At 38.0% G+C, this 17,307-nt stretch overlaps 1 protein-coding gene across 1 annotated transcript in view; it reads right to left on the bottom strand.

Annotated features, from left to right (window-relative positions):
- taf6 (TAF6 RNA polymerase II, TATA box binding protein (TBP)-associated factor) overlaps window positions 1-17,307 on the bottom strand; it is a 74,437-nt gene that overhangs the window by 32,507 nt on the left and 24,623 nt on the right. The window contains exons 5-8 of the mRNA XM_077231933.1: window positions 16,385-16,441; window positions 15,699-15,818; window positions 4,155-4,270; window positions 3,722-3,799 (exon numbers count right to left, since the gene is read on the bottom strand). Coding sequence (XP_077088048.1) covers window positions 3,722-3,799; window positions 4,155-4,270; window positions 15,699-15,818; window positions 16,385-16,441 — 371 coding nt within the window. The remainder of the gene's footprint in view (window positions 1-3,721; window positions 3,800-4,154; window positions 4,271-15,698; window positions 15,819-16,384; window positions 16,442-17,307) is intronic.

The raw sequence follows: 17,307 nt of genomic DNA, 5'->3' as shown, positions 1-17,307 counted from the left end.
GTTTTGCTTTTCATGCTGCTAAGAGAACCAACAGTCACATACACACTGCAAAGTTTCAGTAATGACATCCATATTTAAGTGCGGGATTCACTCAATATTACAAGGATTAACACGGTGATAACTATAGCAATGGACAGGACAAACAAATTGTCAAAATTAGGCAATATACAGTCAGGTCCATAAATACATCGACACAATTCTAATCTTTTTGGCTCTATACACCACCACAATGGATTTGAAATGAAACGAACAAGATGTGCTTTAACTGCAAACTTTCAGCTTTAATTTGAGGGTATTTACATCCAAATCAGGTGAACGGTGTAGGAATTACAACTGTTTGTATATGTGCCTCCCACTTTTTAAGTGACCAAAAAGTAATGAGACAGATTAACAATCATAAATCAAACTTTCCCTTTTTAATACTTGGTTGCAAATCCTTTGCAGTCAATTACAGCCTGAAGTCTGGAACACATAGACATCACCAGACACTGGGTTTTGTAAGACTGGAAAAACTGGAAGGACTTTAAGAGAGGGCCACTCTCTGAGAAAACAAAGAAAATTAATATTTGAGCTCCCCCTCATGCACTATTGAGACGAAGGTCTCACCTCCCTCATCCTAATCTACATTTCTCTCCCCCATTCTTCACCCTGGCAGAGATCATCAAAACTCACACAAGAATCGAAATTATTTAATATGAATGAAAATCATCGAGTTTGATACATGTTTGGTATTATTTGAAATGTCTCAGTGCGACTGGTACAAATGTCTCATTTCCAGATAAGTAAACCAAAAGGTAATAAAGTTCTTAAGAAGTTTAGAAATATCTTCCACACTGGTGGGTGTGTCTTTGAGTTAACACCTTCTGACCATTTGACTGAATGCAAATTTTCCACTGCTAGCAAATGGTGACTTACAGGTAAATTTCCACTGTGGACGATGTTTAGATTTGAAATAAGGTCTGGGTATGTAATGAAACGCAACGAGAGCTCGGCCTTTCTCTATCTTAGATCAGCCCGTGAATGCTGAGGGTCACCGACTTTGTCGGGTAAACATTTTTCCTCTTCGTTCTAGAACATTTTATGGTTTGCATTGATTATCTTTGAATTGATTATGAAATTGTAATGATACATTTACCTGACATATTAAATTGTGATATTTGATTATTCTAATTGACTTTGACATTATTTTCATTCAAGAGTTTAAAAGAATAGTAAAACATTCGCTCACATTTAATGATGCAAAGATATTAGGGGTGTAACGATACAAAAAATTGACGGTTCGGTTTTCCCACGGTTTTGACGTAAACTATATAGGGAGCCGCACATTACTATAACATTAAAGGTTGTAGCCTAGACTTTTAACCTAAATTCAGATGCTATTTATTTTTTAGATATAATAATCAACACACAACACATTGTATGAAAACATGTAAACTGAACATAAGGCAGTTTTTGCATTAACTTGTGTTTTTACTCTAATTTGTTATTGAAATATAATACTTTACGCAGTTGTCATTTTCATGAAAGATATTTTAAACATACATTAAATAATCAAGATACAATTAACAGGTTAAGTAAAATATAATATATAGGCGAACATGGTGCATTTATTTTGTGCAAGAGTTCATTTATAGGAACCAAAGATGTGGACAGTGAATCACTTGCCTGTTGAGGTAAATATAATGCTAGTGTCAAGCTATGCTGTTTTATTGACGTCTTTACGCTGCTGAAACACTGATTGAGCGATTACACGAGTTATGATGCCTTTCAGTAAGTATACTGCATCTTTCAACATACCTTCAGGTGTCCATTCTGTAACTGAGGAAGAGATGATCGCGTTTACCCGCGCGCCGCGCTGCCGCTTGAAATGAGGAGCTTAGTAGGCCTACAGCGATCTGTCACGCCACAGCAAAAAGCGCCAAAACACCATTTATTGTTTGAATTTCGTTATCAAATAGACAGAATTTGAAAGATTACACCTTGCTTATTATCGAAAGTAACAAAACACGGAGCTTGTTATTTGGTGTTAATGGTGGTTAGGCTACAAATCTGAATTCGTTGTGTACTGAACACATAAGACATTCGGTCCATTGAGCCGGGCTTGGCGGGGCCAGGGTAGCAGGGGGCGGGGAGGGGCGTGTTCGGTACGCAATGAGAGTATCGCGATTCAAATCGTGTGTTCTGTATCGCGGTTTTTCGGTTCGGTTCGAATATCGTTACACCCCTAAAAGATATCATTAAAGCCTTTTCATTTATGGAGTCAGATGAAATAATGAGTAAATACATATGACAAAATGTATTGAATTTAACCAAAAATACTTTGCCGCGAGAAAAGAAAGTAACACGCAGAGACCTTCACCGCTAATTTGAATACTCATCCCTGGTGATGCTCTGCCAGGCCTCTACTGCAACTGTCTTCAGTTCCTGCTTCTTCTTGGGGCATTTCCCTTCAGTTTTGTCTTCAGCAAGTGAAATGCATGCCCAATCGGATTCAGGTGATGTGATTGACTTGGCCATTGCATAACATTCCACTTCTTTCCCTTAAAAAACTCTTTGGCTGCTTTCACAGTATGCTTCGGGTCATTGTCCATCTGCACTGTGAAGCGCTGTCTAATGAGATCTGAAGCATTTGGCTGAATATGAGCAGATAATATTGCCCGAAACACTTCAGAATGCATCCTGCTGCTTTTGTCAGCAGTCACATCATCAATAAATACAAGAGAAACAGTTCCATTGGCAGCCATACATGCCCACGCCATGACACTACCACCACCATGCTTCACTGATGAGGTGGTATGCTTTGGATCATGAGCAGTTCCTTTCCTTCTCCGATTGAGCATGCATTTCACTTGATGAAGACAAAACTGAAGGGAAAATGCCCCAAGAACAAGCTGGAACTGAAGACAGTTGCAGTAGAGGCCTGGCAGAGCATCACCAGGGATGAAACCCAGCGTCTGGTGATGTCTATGCGTTCCAGACTTCTGGCTGTAATTGACTGCAAAGGATTTACAACCAAGTATTAAAAAGTGAAATTTTGATTTATGATTGTAAATCTGTCCCATTACTTTTGGTCCCTTAAAAAGTGGGAGGCACATATACAAACTGTTGTAATTCCTACACCGTTCACCTGATTTGAATGTAAATACCCTCAAATTAAAGCTGAAAGTCTGAAAGTCATCTTGTTCGTTTCATTTCAAATCCATTGTGGTGGTGTACAGAGCCAAAAAGATTAGAATTGTTTCGATGTCCCAATATTTTTAGAACTGACTGTATGTAGACTAATAGATAAATAGAAAAATGTTCAGTATTTTATGATGACAACTATTTGCTATAAGCCAGCAGCACGTTCAAGCCGACACAATGTTTTTGAAATGGTGTTGCAATTATTTAAGTAATGACTTCTTGTAAATATTGTAACCGTGCAAATCTCTAATTGTACATTGCTATTCTTGTTATGGTGGTGCTTTGTAGCCTTATTTACACATTACATCTGTTTTGCAAGACAACCCACACTCATTTCTAAAGCACCCTCAGTGATTTGATTCTGGATCTGGGCCTGAACTAACACTTAAATCAAACTAAGAAGTGGCCTGTTTTTATGCATGTATTTGCATGTGAGAGCTAAAAGTCTAACATATCACCTATTTTACTGGTTGTAGCCATTGTACACTGACTAATAAAGCAGTTGTAGCAGATATAAGTGGTCAATGAATGTACTCACGCCCTCGGAGATGAAGGTACTAAACCTTGGCAGCATCTGGTACAGCCCAGGGTCTGTTGCTATGCTCTGCAGTGCCTCCTGGTGGCATAATTACAGCAACATTTATACAACATGTGGAAGTAAAGAAAAAATGGATCACAGTCTACAAGCATGCACAAATAAGGTACAAAATTCACAAAGCACCAAATGACAAAATGACAGGGCTGAAGGACAAAATTACAATGCGTTTCGATGTTTTTGTTTTAGGTGTTTTAGTTTTGTCAAACTTGCTTGCTTATCATAATGCAGAGAGATATCAAAAATACAGCTAAATATCACAGGGAAAAACATTTTAGGGAAATAATGCATAATGCAGTTTAATGGCTGATACATTTTCTCGCTTTAACCACCATTAAGAAAAAAATATTTTGGAGTGGACACTGCACACACATACCGCTCTTTTGGCTTCACAAGATCCCACACAGGCTTCAGTGATCTCTTTATAGTACAGTTGCTGTTCCACAGAGAGCTCGTGTGTGCTACGCGGTTTCATCCGCATCTTCTCCTTTCCTGAAAAACCATGAGAGAATGGCATGAGTAAGATTGTAAAATCAGTAGAATAAAATAACTAAAACACCAGATGTACAATTGCAATCAATCATTCAACCCCACAGAGACTGGAGCAATTTATAAAATGTGAGCTTTTCTAAAGATCCAGAGTTTAATAAAAAAAAAAAAAAAAAAATAATAATATATATATATATATATATATATATATATATCAGGGTATCTGCACACTTTTTAAAGTCAAATTTAAGGCTTTTTAAGACCTTTTTAAGACCTGAAGAAATCTAAATTAATACCTTACATTAGGGGTGCGCAATATTGACAAAAATATGTCTCAATATTTTCAAAGTTTTGTTGATAATAATTAGATGATATTTTACTGATTGTGTTTGTGTACTGGTACCATGGCTGGTTTAGGCCTGTTGTTGACAGCTGACTCACGAAGATATTCATATTTTTCATATTCTATGCAGTGGTCAGTTCACAGCAGTGACAGAAATTAACATTTTTTATAAAAGGGCAATATTTGCAACCTTAAATTGAGTTCCAGGGGCATTTTCACCCATATATGGACTTTTTTTTTAAACGTAGAGGTATGCATCACCTTTTATGTCAAATTATAACATTCAAATTAAATTATTTTAGAATAATAACACAATACAACTGTTACCAGTTAAATTAAATCATTAAATCAAAATCCATCGTTGCAGTGCAGAGCTGACACAGAAGCGGCATCAGAACTGGCATTAATATATTTACACTCCATTTACAATTGCATAAATAAAGCTATGATATATTCAATTCTTAATTCAATATCTAAATATGAACTGATTTCTAATTGTAACATTTTAATTACAGGGTACTTTAAATGTGAAACTAAACCCGCCAGTAGGCGGCGGCAAGTCACTGTCTTCATTCAACCGATTTGTTCAAACGGCTGATTAATTCAGGAAGTGCAAGTGATTGTTCATTGAATCGTTAAAATGATTCGTTCAATACGCGGATTTCAGTCAAGAAATCATCTGCTACGGTTTCATTTTGAAATTCTCGTCAGCGAAATAAAGGGAAAACAAACAATATTGACAATATTGTTTATAAAATGTAACAATGTTAATTTAACTGTTATATAAAATAAATATCATATTTGCTATTGTGCACGGGAAAACAGCCCTCTTGCTGATGTAATATTGTATGATAACAACATATGATATATAAAATACCAAAACTTTATACGTCTATTAGGGAACATACCTATAACTGCACTGACACATCACGCAGTGAAAGCAAGCATGAGAGACAATGCGATGTCAGCTCGCAGTGCGCCCTCGTACATAGTTAAAAGTAAAACAATGATTACAATATCATAATAGACAATACACATCGCACACCACTACGCACATAAAGAATGAACTTACAATTGATCTGAAATTAACCAGCTTTCTCCTCCTTCTCTCGCGTGAGGGAGACAGACGTAACGCTGCCGCGAATGTGACGCCAAATGTCACGTGAACGAGCAAATCCACAAAGAACGAATAATAAATATAAAAGTACGCTAATTATAGTTTTAATTTGGAAAACATTTAGATATGTCTAAGTCAAATTGCCATCGAAAATTTAAGACCTTTCATAAGTAAAAATAAGACTTTTTAAGACTTGTTAAGGCCTTAAATTTTTAAAATCTAATTTAAGACTTTTTAAGACTTTTTAAGGACCCGCGGACACCCTGATATATATATATATATATATATATATATAATGTAATATTTTGGAGTTTTTTAATAATGCAGCTATGTCATAATTATTCAACATTGCTGTTTTTAAATCACTTACTAGTATGATAGGGGAGAGTCCTGCAACGGGTACCCGCATAAAAGTGGCTAAAACGGGTGGATTGTGTGACATTCCTAATTCACGGGCGGGGATGCGGGCCAATAATGAACTCTTTGCGGGCAGGTAGCGGATGAAAAATATGTGCAATATTTGTGTCTAAATTACCATTACACATACGCAACAACGATATGACCTTTGGACCCATCACGTCACCACTGCGACAGTGCGACTTTCATTGATGCTTCTCGTAGCCTAGTTGGAGCGTTGCAGGAGTAGCTGTGGATGAAGTAAAATTAAAGTTGGCGAGTGGAGTATATAAAATTGTTGACAACAAGGCTTGACAAATAGGCTATTTGCGTTATTTGCGACAAATAGGCTATTTGCCCCCCCCATTAATAGGTCTATTTGCGTTATCAGGTTCCATAGCCTATTTAGGTGCCGATGTAAGCTACTTGAATGGCGCAAAACAAAGCGCACTTTAGACTATTTCATTAGCCCATTCATGAGGCTATTGTGATGTTGAGAGAGGTGCGAGATAAAAAATAAAGCACTTTAATTGGAATGATTTTAGGGTGTGTGATTTATCGTGGGCACAGGTTGGGTCACGGGCCAAATATTAACGGGTCTGGGCGGGTGTGGATTTAATTTTGATATTATCACGGGTGACGGGTCGGATCTGGTGCTGAACTTTGCAGGTACGGGCGGGTGCAGGGGCGGGTCTCCAAAAATGGACCCGTGCAGGACTTTGTGATAGGGTACAAAAATGTGTAAAAACAAAATTAAGATTTAATTTAAACAACTCACCCTTGCTCAAGTTCAAACGCACAAATTACCAACGACTTCAACTCGTGCAACCAAAATAACCCAGTCGGTATTTGTAAAGACATGCGCCCGCTCAGTGTGGTTGAAAACGAAGGTTTCCGTTATATGGTACAAACAATGGAGCCTTTTTTTAATGACAGATTGCACCTTATGTGTTATGCATTAGCCTAGATGTCACAGTCAGGGGCTATGTATTTTCTTTAACTGACAATTTACATTTGTTCCTCAATGTTTCTTTTAGAAATCGTGTTCGTGTTTTTGCAACATAAAAAGGTGTTGGATGTACCCTGTGTACAAGGAAAAGTACAAGCATTTTTTTTTTTTATTGACATAGACATATGTCTTTTCTTTTTTTCAGATTGCACATAATGTGTATGTGTTATGTATTGTGACAGGGGCTATGTATTTTCTTTTATTATGGCCTACTTGAGCATATACAAATTTGCTCACTAAAAACCTGTGAACCACAATCCCAAACTTGCAGTTTGATTTTCTGCGTACTGAATTGTTTACCTAAAGTAAACTTGTTTGACTTTTATGCACATCATGTCTTTTTTTAAAGGGGTGGTAAAACACATTTTTTCAAAGGCTTGATTGTGTTTGTGGGGTGCATTGTAACATGTGTTCATGCTTCGTTTTTAAAAAATTGCATTATTTGTCAATATTTTACCTTTATTCTACACTGCTCTGTCCCTCCTTGTAAAAACGGTCTGATGGTTTCCAGGTTCTATGAAGCAAGTCCCTCAAAACTACGCAATGGGCTCAGATTGGTTAGCTGGCCCAGTGTGTTGTGATTCGCTAACCGCCTAGTGCACGTTTTCCGAAAACGTCACGCCCCGTACCTTTACCGGTAGTTTGTGCTTTGGTGTATTATAAACGATGGCGTCAATAAAACCATACCAATTTTAGCCCGAATCGGACCCAGAGAATGTTATTGAAGATGATCGAGCAGAACCTGTTCAAGAACGGCTGTTAAGCGACGTTTCAGAAAGGTTTGTTTTTTGTTGTCTCATTACTTTTTAGATACGCTGTTATTTAATTGTACTAATTACAAAAAAATTGTACTATTACAAAAAATAAGCTTCATAAACAAGAATTTCATTTAATCAGTCTAACAAATTATACTACAGTCCTCAAAGGGATTTTTTCTTAGTAAAGACTGCGGATCTATAGTGATCGTTACTGACTGTATGGCACCGTTACTTTTGTATTTTTAGAACGATTGTAGCCAAATATCTGTCGCCAGAACTATTAACCCAAACCGAACACTAAACATTGGCTTTACTACAGTAGCCAAATCAAAGACAGAACCATGTTTAGCATGCCTGTAGATAAACAAGCATGTAGATAAACATAAAAGCTCTAATCAAAGAATAATTTACACTAATTCCCAGTTCGCTGTTGAGATTAAAAAAAAGTTAGTAACGTTAGGTGTTTGTATGATAACTTTAAGTATCAAAAAGCATTTAAAGGTACAATATGCAATATTTTTTGCAGCTAGAGGGCGCTACATTCAAAACAACAACAACGGCGTAGCTCGATGACGATGTGAAGGAGCATGGAATGATAGAAACTGTCGTTTTAAACTCCACCGTGGATATAAATCCGTCAGACGGGAATCGAAAAATCATATTCATGGATGAGGTTAATTTTTTTTTTAAATCAAATGCTTTTTGTGGCGAGGGTGGCGTGGTTCAGCGCGGTCTGTAATGGGAGAGAGAAGAGACGAGCGGGAAGTAGGTCAAGAGCAAATGACGAACACCTGTGTCTTATTGCAGTGATCGGCGTGGAGAGACCACTTATAAGCCGCGCGCTGGAACGAGAGAGAGAGACTGGAGAGAAAATTTGTCGCAGAGAAAGAAAACCGGTGGATCCGAGCTCTCATTTTTTAACGCGTACATTGTTTTTTTTTGTTTTGTGCCGTCGTGGTTGCCACGGTGAATGCGCGTTGTGTGCGACTTTTTTTTGTTTTGTTTTATTTTAATAAAGTACAAGTCCCAGTCACGCAGACCCCTGTCTTCTTCCTTCATGACTCTTGAACCTCATCACACTTTTATTTCATTAAAATGAATTAACCGCAAGAAAAATAAGGTTTAATACTAAACTGGTTATCATAGATGTTACTGTATTCCGAATTCATTATTGTGATAACGCTGTGCAGTTTTACGTGTTCTAAACAACTGTTGTAAAAGTACATTCGAACATACCCACATCATTTGCCAAAATACTGATTAAACTTTATGTATAACACATGCTATATTTATTTACATGGTGTAGGGTATGAGCGCAGAATCATGAAGTCATTATTTCTTAAACACAATAAACACATGTTCACGAAGTGTTTCTAAAGCCCAACCTATGACTTCTCCAAGTCTAAATCTTCCCTTAGCGCCAGCCAGTCTGGAGGGTAGATTAGTTCTTGACACTATTACAGCGTAATGAGTCCCCACAGAGATCCTCGCGCGATCCTGATTTGTTCGCAAGCCAACATCCAAGAAGACCGCTATCTCCAAACCAAACCCCCCCCCCCCCCCAAGCGAGGGAGGAATGCCAGATGCGCAAATGGACAACACACACACACACACACACACACATATGCATCTCTAACATTAAAACCCTGAAATGAGTGATTATGAAATGCAAACATGATGTATTCCCGTATGTTTTCTGGGATTTTGATTTGTGGGTTTCATAAGCTGTAAGCCATAATCATCAAAATTATAACAAATAAAGGCTTGAAATATCTCACTTTGCATGTAATGAGTCTATATAATATATTAGTTTCACCTGTTAAGTTGAATTCTTGAAATAAATCAACTTTTTGATGATATTCTAATTATATGACCAGCACCTGTATATAGTCTACTATAAAATGAAGACATTTTTAAATGTATAGCACAGGTGTTTAATGAGGCAGCAACATATGATAGATAGGACAGAACAGAACAAAAAAGGCTATTAATAATCTTTCAAAGCGCAAAAGTATTATGATATGATTATGAAAGACTCCAATACAGTGCGGCAGAAATCGCTTATGCGCATCCTGAGCGCAGAATGATGCGCTTGAAGCAACACGGAGTCACAGCGCGCAGAAAAGTTCAAAGCACAAAGGAAAGGCATATCGATGCATAGTGTATTATAGAGTATCTATCTATGAAATAGTTTATTGAGCCTTTTCTTTTAACAGTTTTAAATTCAGTTACTGTGCGCATGTAGAACAATTATAGTGCTCTCCAGTGTTGTGATCTAACAGACACACGGTAGAAAGGAACATGATTAAGGAACATAAATACAGTCCAGCAAGATAGTTATTTTATGCGAAACCATAGAGCTTTTTCTACAAATAAAGTATAATAATAGTAACATTGAATCATTTTGGAGAGAGTTTCATGACTGTCGTAACCGAACGCGACGGTCTGTTTGAATGCTGAATGGAGAATGACAGCCGCAGCTGAGGGAAGAGTTTACGTGAACTTGAATTTAACGACTTAAATGTTTATTTCTATCTCACATTATACTATAGTAGCCTATGGCTTCATATAGTATATAGTATACCCCCCCCCCCCCCCCTAAACATTTTCTCATCGAATCTACACGATTCACGTAGGTCACCAATTTTGTTTTCAAAACAGCGAATTTCGCCGAAAGGTGAGTGATTTTCATGTATGTTACATACAAGCTCCTCGGCGCCACGTTTGCGGGACTCATGTTCCCGCGCTGTAGGGGATTTAAAAAAAAGTGACGTGAGTGGAAGGGCGGCGCCGGGGCAGTGTGTGTGTGAGCGGGAGGCAGAGCAGCAGAGAGATGCGACAGAGTTGCGAAATTGCAGGTGCGGCTCGAAATGGCTGTTATTTCAAATAGCGTAGCATATTTTAAACTAACCGGTTAACCGGTTTCAACCGGCTAATGAGGCTCGGTGGTCGGTCAAGAAAATTTTTAGTTTTCGCCATCCCTAATACGAACTATTACAGGAAAACACATCGACGAAAAATAAATCATACTTACAGGTTGTGGCCCGTAAACAACAGCTTCTGTTCTTAAAGTTGGAACTGCTCCATCTTTCAGGACAAGCCGTTGTTTGAATCCTGCATCGAGCTCGCGAAGATAGTGGAAGCTTTCCTCCGTAAAATGTGCAGCACAGAGAGCGAGATTTGGGTAATAATTAACCATCGATCCCTAACTCCCGCGACCCTAGGAAGGATGAACAAAGTGCACCTGCAATCCGGATGAAAATAACAGTGTTTCGACGGCATTGCGGCGGCAACAACACTCCTGTACCACAATAACTCTTCTCCAACGCAATATAAAATGGCCTCGCTCCCTAGGGGTGGGGGAAAAAATTGATTCTTAGATGCATCGCGATGCGGACGTGGACGATTCTGAATCGATTCACAAATGTCAAAAATCGATTTTCAACAAAAAAAAATTTTTTTTTTTAGATATGTAGCCTATTTATAATGACGTAATATTGACGGAACGCAAAAGACGGAAGTGCAGTGCCCGGACCGTCTGTCTGTGGCGTGTGCACATAACAGAGACGCGATGGCTGAGCGCGAAATCCAAACACCCTCCTCGTTAAAAGCTGACGTGTGGAAATATTTTGGCTTCTATGAAGTTGAAGGGGGAAAGGAGCTGGACAAGAGCCACACTAGTTGTAAGCTTTGTAGAATAAAACTAAAATATTTCGGCAACACGACAAATATGAGAAGCCATATGACACGTTTCCACCCAGAGGAGGAAAAACACTCGGCTGTACCAGAGCCGTTTCTCTCTATGGCTCTGGGCTGTACCGGTGTTCAGACGATTTCTGCTGCCTTGTCGAAAAATGCTACCCAAACGCGAATCGATCATAGATAATGTTGATTCATTCTCTATTGTTTCCATAATGGTGTAAATCTCACAATATTATAACATCGTTATTTCATTTTAAAGGGGGGGTGAAATGCTCAGTTTCACTCAATCTCATGTTAATCTTGAGTACCTATAGAGTAGTATTGCATCCTTCATATCTCCAAAAAGTCTTTAGTTTTATTATATTTATAAAAGAAAGATAGGCTGTACCGAGTCTTTCCGGAAAAACCCGAGCGGGTGGAGGCGTACTGTGTGGGCGGAGCTAAATAATCACGACACGAGCGCGCAAAGCTTTTGCGTTGAGAGCGTCTGGAAGCTGTGAGTGACATCCGAAAATAAACCATGGCTAACAATCAGATTCAGCCAATCATTATATAAAGAAATAATTAAATAAATAAATACCATGTGGTTCTTTACTGGCAACATGACTTTCAGAATAATAACCTTGCTAGACTACAATCAAATAGTAATCCCATGCAGAACAAGGATCTAAACAATATAAGGGCTCGTTCATACAGAACGCGTTTTTGCTCACAAAAACGTGAGATGGGCAGTGAAATGGGTGAAAAACATAAGGTCTCGAGCGTTTTTTTAAAAATAGAAATGATTTGAACTTGAGCGCAGTGTTTTTAGAACACCATGTCATGCGCGAGTTTTACAACATTTGTGTGTTGTAAACAGACAGACTGGTTTATGAGGACATGATTTATTTTTACAATAAACAAACTGACACCTACAATGGCCAGCTAAACAAATGTATTTAAACACACACCATAAATCGCATGCTCCATAGATACATTAACTGTATGTGATCATGTTGTTTACTTTCTGTGCTTACACGCCGATAGTTAACAACTCACAGACATTTGAAGCAGTTTTACTCACCGCCTGCGGTTCCAACGCACGACCGTGAACCTTTATCGTTGGGACTGCTCCATCTTTGAGTATTAGGCGATCTGCAAATCCGGCGTTGAACTGGGCCTTGTTTATAAAACTATTACTGTCGAAATGAAGGGAACAAACAAAAACACTTGCACAACTCCGTTGCAGCTCTGGAAAAACAAAATCCATCCACAGGTCCCTTAACGCTGGGTTCTTTGGAAATTTGTGCAATGTTGTTTTGCCCTGGCAACCAAAAACACACTTTTTTGGTGCCATTTTTTTAATTGCAGCGCAGCCGAGCCCAGCGCTCTGATGGGCATAGGCGTACTCTCGCACGCACTAGGCTACAGATGCGCGCGCGCCCTTCCGGGAGAAGTGCCCTTAAGACCCGTATAAGGAAATTCCGGCGACTCTGACGTCACACAGGCCCGTATTCGAAAAAAACTTTCCGAAACTTGTGACAAACCGGAAGGAGTATTTTTGGAACAGAATTACTCCATCAAACTTACAACTTCATTTTTGAAACTTTGTCCATGTTTAGCATGGGAATCCAACTCTTTAACAGTGTGAAAAACTAACTATGCATGAAACAGCATTTCACCCCCCCCTTTAATCAGGGTAAGTGTATGGGGAGCATATTTGGATATTTTAAATGAACTAGCAATTATCACATTTGATATAACAAGTAAAAATGATAATATTATATGAAATAAAATTATAATAAAATTCGAAGTTAAGAGTACAGTATAATGTACTGTTTTTATTTTTAAAACGCCTTGAAAAGTAAAAATTATCATCAAATATTCATCTTTGACCTGTCAAAGTTTCCTACAAGTCTCCACAGCAAGGATGCATAGATTTATGGGCGTGGTAAGCAGAAGAAAAATGAGTCTCCACATGCACCAGTAAATAGCACATCTCGATGGGTAGCATGAATCGTCAGAACACCTGTTGTTGTTATATTATTAATTTACTACAAGTATGCTGCTAGTTCAGGCACACTTTATTTTCCTGTTGGTTCTTTTGCAATGTTAATAAAATATATTGTACGTTAATTCTTTATGGGTCATTACTTTGTACTTTTAAAGCAAAGTATTTATATTCATACACACACACACACACACACACAAAAGATTCAGATAATCGATAATCGCTTTTGAATCGAATCGCAGGCCTCTGAATCGTAATCGAATCGAATCGTGAGGTGCCTAGAGATTCCCACCCCTATCGCTCCCCTTATTTAGTATTCTCGGAGGGGTTTATGTAAATATTGGGGTTAGTGATGTCAGCAACCCTGGAGGAATGTTGTGTAGTCCCTTCCGGGCGTTTGCTGTAGTACTTAGAAATTGATTTCTATAAAAGCAAATATCTTCCTTTGCTTTGAACTTTGAGCGCTGTAACTTTGCAGATGTTGTTTATGCTCAAACAGCAACATTACACACTAGCTAAAGTTAGAAAAGTGAAATCGTGTTTTACCAGCCCTTTGAATAATACTTTTTCTAAAATGATAGTCCTAGTTTAAAAAAAAAAACAATATATCGCCTTATGCACAGCATCGAAATATATTGCAATATATTGAATCGTGACCCATGTGTCGTGATACGTATCGTATAGCCAGATTCTTGCCAATACACAGCCTAGGGCTGGACGATTTTGGCTAAAATCATAATCGCGATTAATCGAACAAGTTACCGCGATTAAGATTATTGAACGATTATTTTTAAAAAATTCTTTCTCATGTGTCACTGGCAAGGCTTATACTGTAAATATGTTCACGTCATTTTTTTTAATGAAAGAATGCATAATCCTATCTTTGTGATTCTAAAATAAGGAAACACACAGATAGCTTTTAATGCTTACTTATTAAATATTTCAAACAATTGAATCAAACAAGCATACAATGCTTGAAATAAAAACGTCTTATAAAAAAGTAATTAAGTTCTAATGTAAAAAGAAAGTTTCCTAAAAATGTAGAAAATTGTTATTTTTGTAAACAAAATAAATTATTGTAAATATTGCCATCTTAAAAGTAAAATATAACTTGTATAAAACTAAAAAAACTAATCCTTTTCATATTGTGTAGCATTTGTAAATGCTTGTGTTATTGAAACCTGCTTTATGGAGTGGAGGTTGCTGGGCGTTTGTCAGTCTCTCTCTTTTTTCGCGTGTTTCTTTGGTACAAGCGGCTCCTGTTGCTGAGTTGACTCAGTGTTTGAGTTCCCTTTCACACAGAGATTCCGGAAAATACACGGATAAAGTGGCCAGGGATTTGACCCGGGTTCGTTTGACTTTGGTTCATTCATACTGCCAGTGATTTTCCGGAATCAAGAGAGTGCGTTCACACAGACACACACAACCCGCAAAGACACGTGACATGTCCCAGCGGTGCCTATAGTTTGCTTATGAGCTGCGATTTCTCTCGAGAAACCACGCTTGTGCATTTTTTTCTCTGATTCGATCATAAACTAGCGCATTAAGAACCGTTTCACGCTGGCGAACGATCCTGGCTTAGCGCCATCATTACGACACGGCATTGATTATGGCTTTTGTTCACACAGCGCGCGTTCCGGGACTGAACACGGCAATGTTACTATGTCCCCAACCTGGCATCAATCCCGGGTCGTGTTTGCGTTCACACAGAAGGTGTTTGTTCTGGCAATTTCCCGGTATCAACGCGCTGTGTGAAAGGGGCTCATGTTGCTTCAATGTCGGAGACTGGACGGGGCGGAGTTACGTGAATACACACGCGGTAATATGTTTTAAGGGCTGAAGGGTAATATGTGTTAATGTACATTAACACACAGTGGGCGGAAATATTAATAGGATTAAAAAAACGAAATAACCGACATAGTAAAATTACGTCGATTATAGGCTCTGAATTTTGGTTTCGATTAATCATCCAGCCCTAACACAGCCCTAACTATGATGGTTAACTGATGCTTTACTTGAAGTGTTTTCATACAATTTACCAGAATGTCTTGCAGGGCAGGGGGGTTCAATAATTTTGATTGCAACTGTACCTTTTTAACTTAAACTAATTTCTGACCTTTGACTTCAGCAGAGGTTGCACCCTGACCCTTGGATTGGATAGAGCCTTCCTCTTCCTGTCCAGGTTTGACAGCTTTGAGCGGCTCTGTAGACTCTGCCTTCTGCTGCTCTTTAGGGGCTGAGTAGGATAAAGAAATCACAAAATTATATAATGTATTTTTAATGTAATAAGCTAGAAATGGGATACTAGTGTACTACTGCAAACTTGCGCAGTATACACGGTCTAATGCACAAATAGTATGTAAGTTAATACTGGTTAATAGGAATAGTATTAACTAGTTACCAGTATGTAAGTATGCAAGTTGTTATGATATTCAACAGTATTATTGATCTGATTACACTCCCTGACACTATTTGATGGGAACTGAACTGAGCTGGACAATGACATCACTGTTTTCTGCACAGCTGCTTTATAGCTCAATTGAACTAATTTAACAATTGATGATCTCTACAACGGAACCGAATCAACATTGAACTGACTTCAGCTTTTTACAGCTGGTGCATTAAACTCTGTTTGCGTCATTGAATCATTATTTTCCTGTTGAACACAGTATACATTTATACAGCAATAATAGTGTGGTTTTAATATGAGCTTTATCTTTATTGCAGTACAATAATATAAACATATTCTCTTACTCTATACCAACATAATACAAATGAAAGAAAGAGCTGAAAAACACTTACCTGGAGGTGGGTTCTCTGGTATTGCAGGCTGGACACCATCAATGCTTAACCAGTGAGCTGAAATACAGAGACGACAGGCTTTTTTCATCTTCTTTTTTTTGCTAATGTGGGAAACAATGTCATTCACAGACAACAAATGTAGCATGCAAATAGATCTCCTCACACAAAGCACATTGGAGACTTGACTCGCAATTTATTCAGTCTATTGTTAGCATGTTGCTAAGCTAATGATACAATGCTTATTATAAACGCTTGTAATTAACAAAACAGCATAATAAATAATGGGCTAAATAGTCTATTTTTAATTAGATTTTCAGCATTTAATTAAAAATATATATATTATTTAATTTTCCACATCTACTATCTTGAAGCGTTTTTTACTGAGCTCACTTACAATGCATTCTGGGATGGGCACATTTCATGTTACCTTAGTATTTAGCAAAAACAAGGTATTCTAAAATGTAAGAAAACTTATGCTGTTCCTATTGGGACACCTTTTAAGTCAGGACAGTGTCTATAATTCTATATAGCAGTGTTACTCATTGCGCTGCTCGCGAGCCGCATGCGGCTCGCCAAGCTTTCATTTGTGTCTCGCATGGCGGTAAATAATACAGTGATATGATCAAGCAGTCACTACGGATATTTCATAAAAACATTTAAAAAGAAGAAGGACTATAACATAACCCATTAAAAACTCAACGTGTCAGCTCTATTTTCAAATAATTTTGATCGGATTGAAAGGGGTGGTTTATCGAGAGAACATGTTCACTTGATCGATTGAAAACCGGAACTGAAAGGACGCCGTCCGTCGCGCTGAACCCGCTGTTCTTCTGATGAATAAAGTGTCGTATAAATGAGTGTCACGTCGTTCTATAATTCTCCTTTCACTCAGTATCTGTGAAGTGAAGCAGGACAACGGCTCA

Source organism: Siphateles boraxobius, unplaced genomic scaffold (assembly GCF_051911475.1).
Source record: "Siphateles boraxobius isolate OS27281-9 unplaced genomic scaffold, OSU_SipBor_1 16, whole genome shotgun sequence".
Classification (NCBI taxonomy): domain Eukaryota; kingdom Metazoa; phylum Chordata; class Actinopteri; order Cypriniformes; family Leuciscidae; genus Siphateles; species Siphateles boraxobius.
The sequence above is the reverse complement of the archived record's forward strand: the minus strand, read 5'-3'. Positions and strand labels throughout refer to the sequence as shown.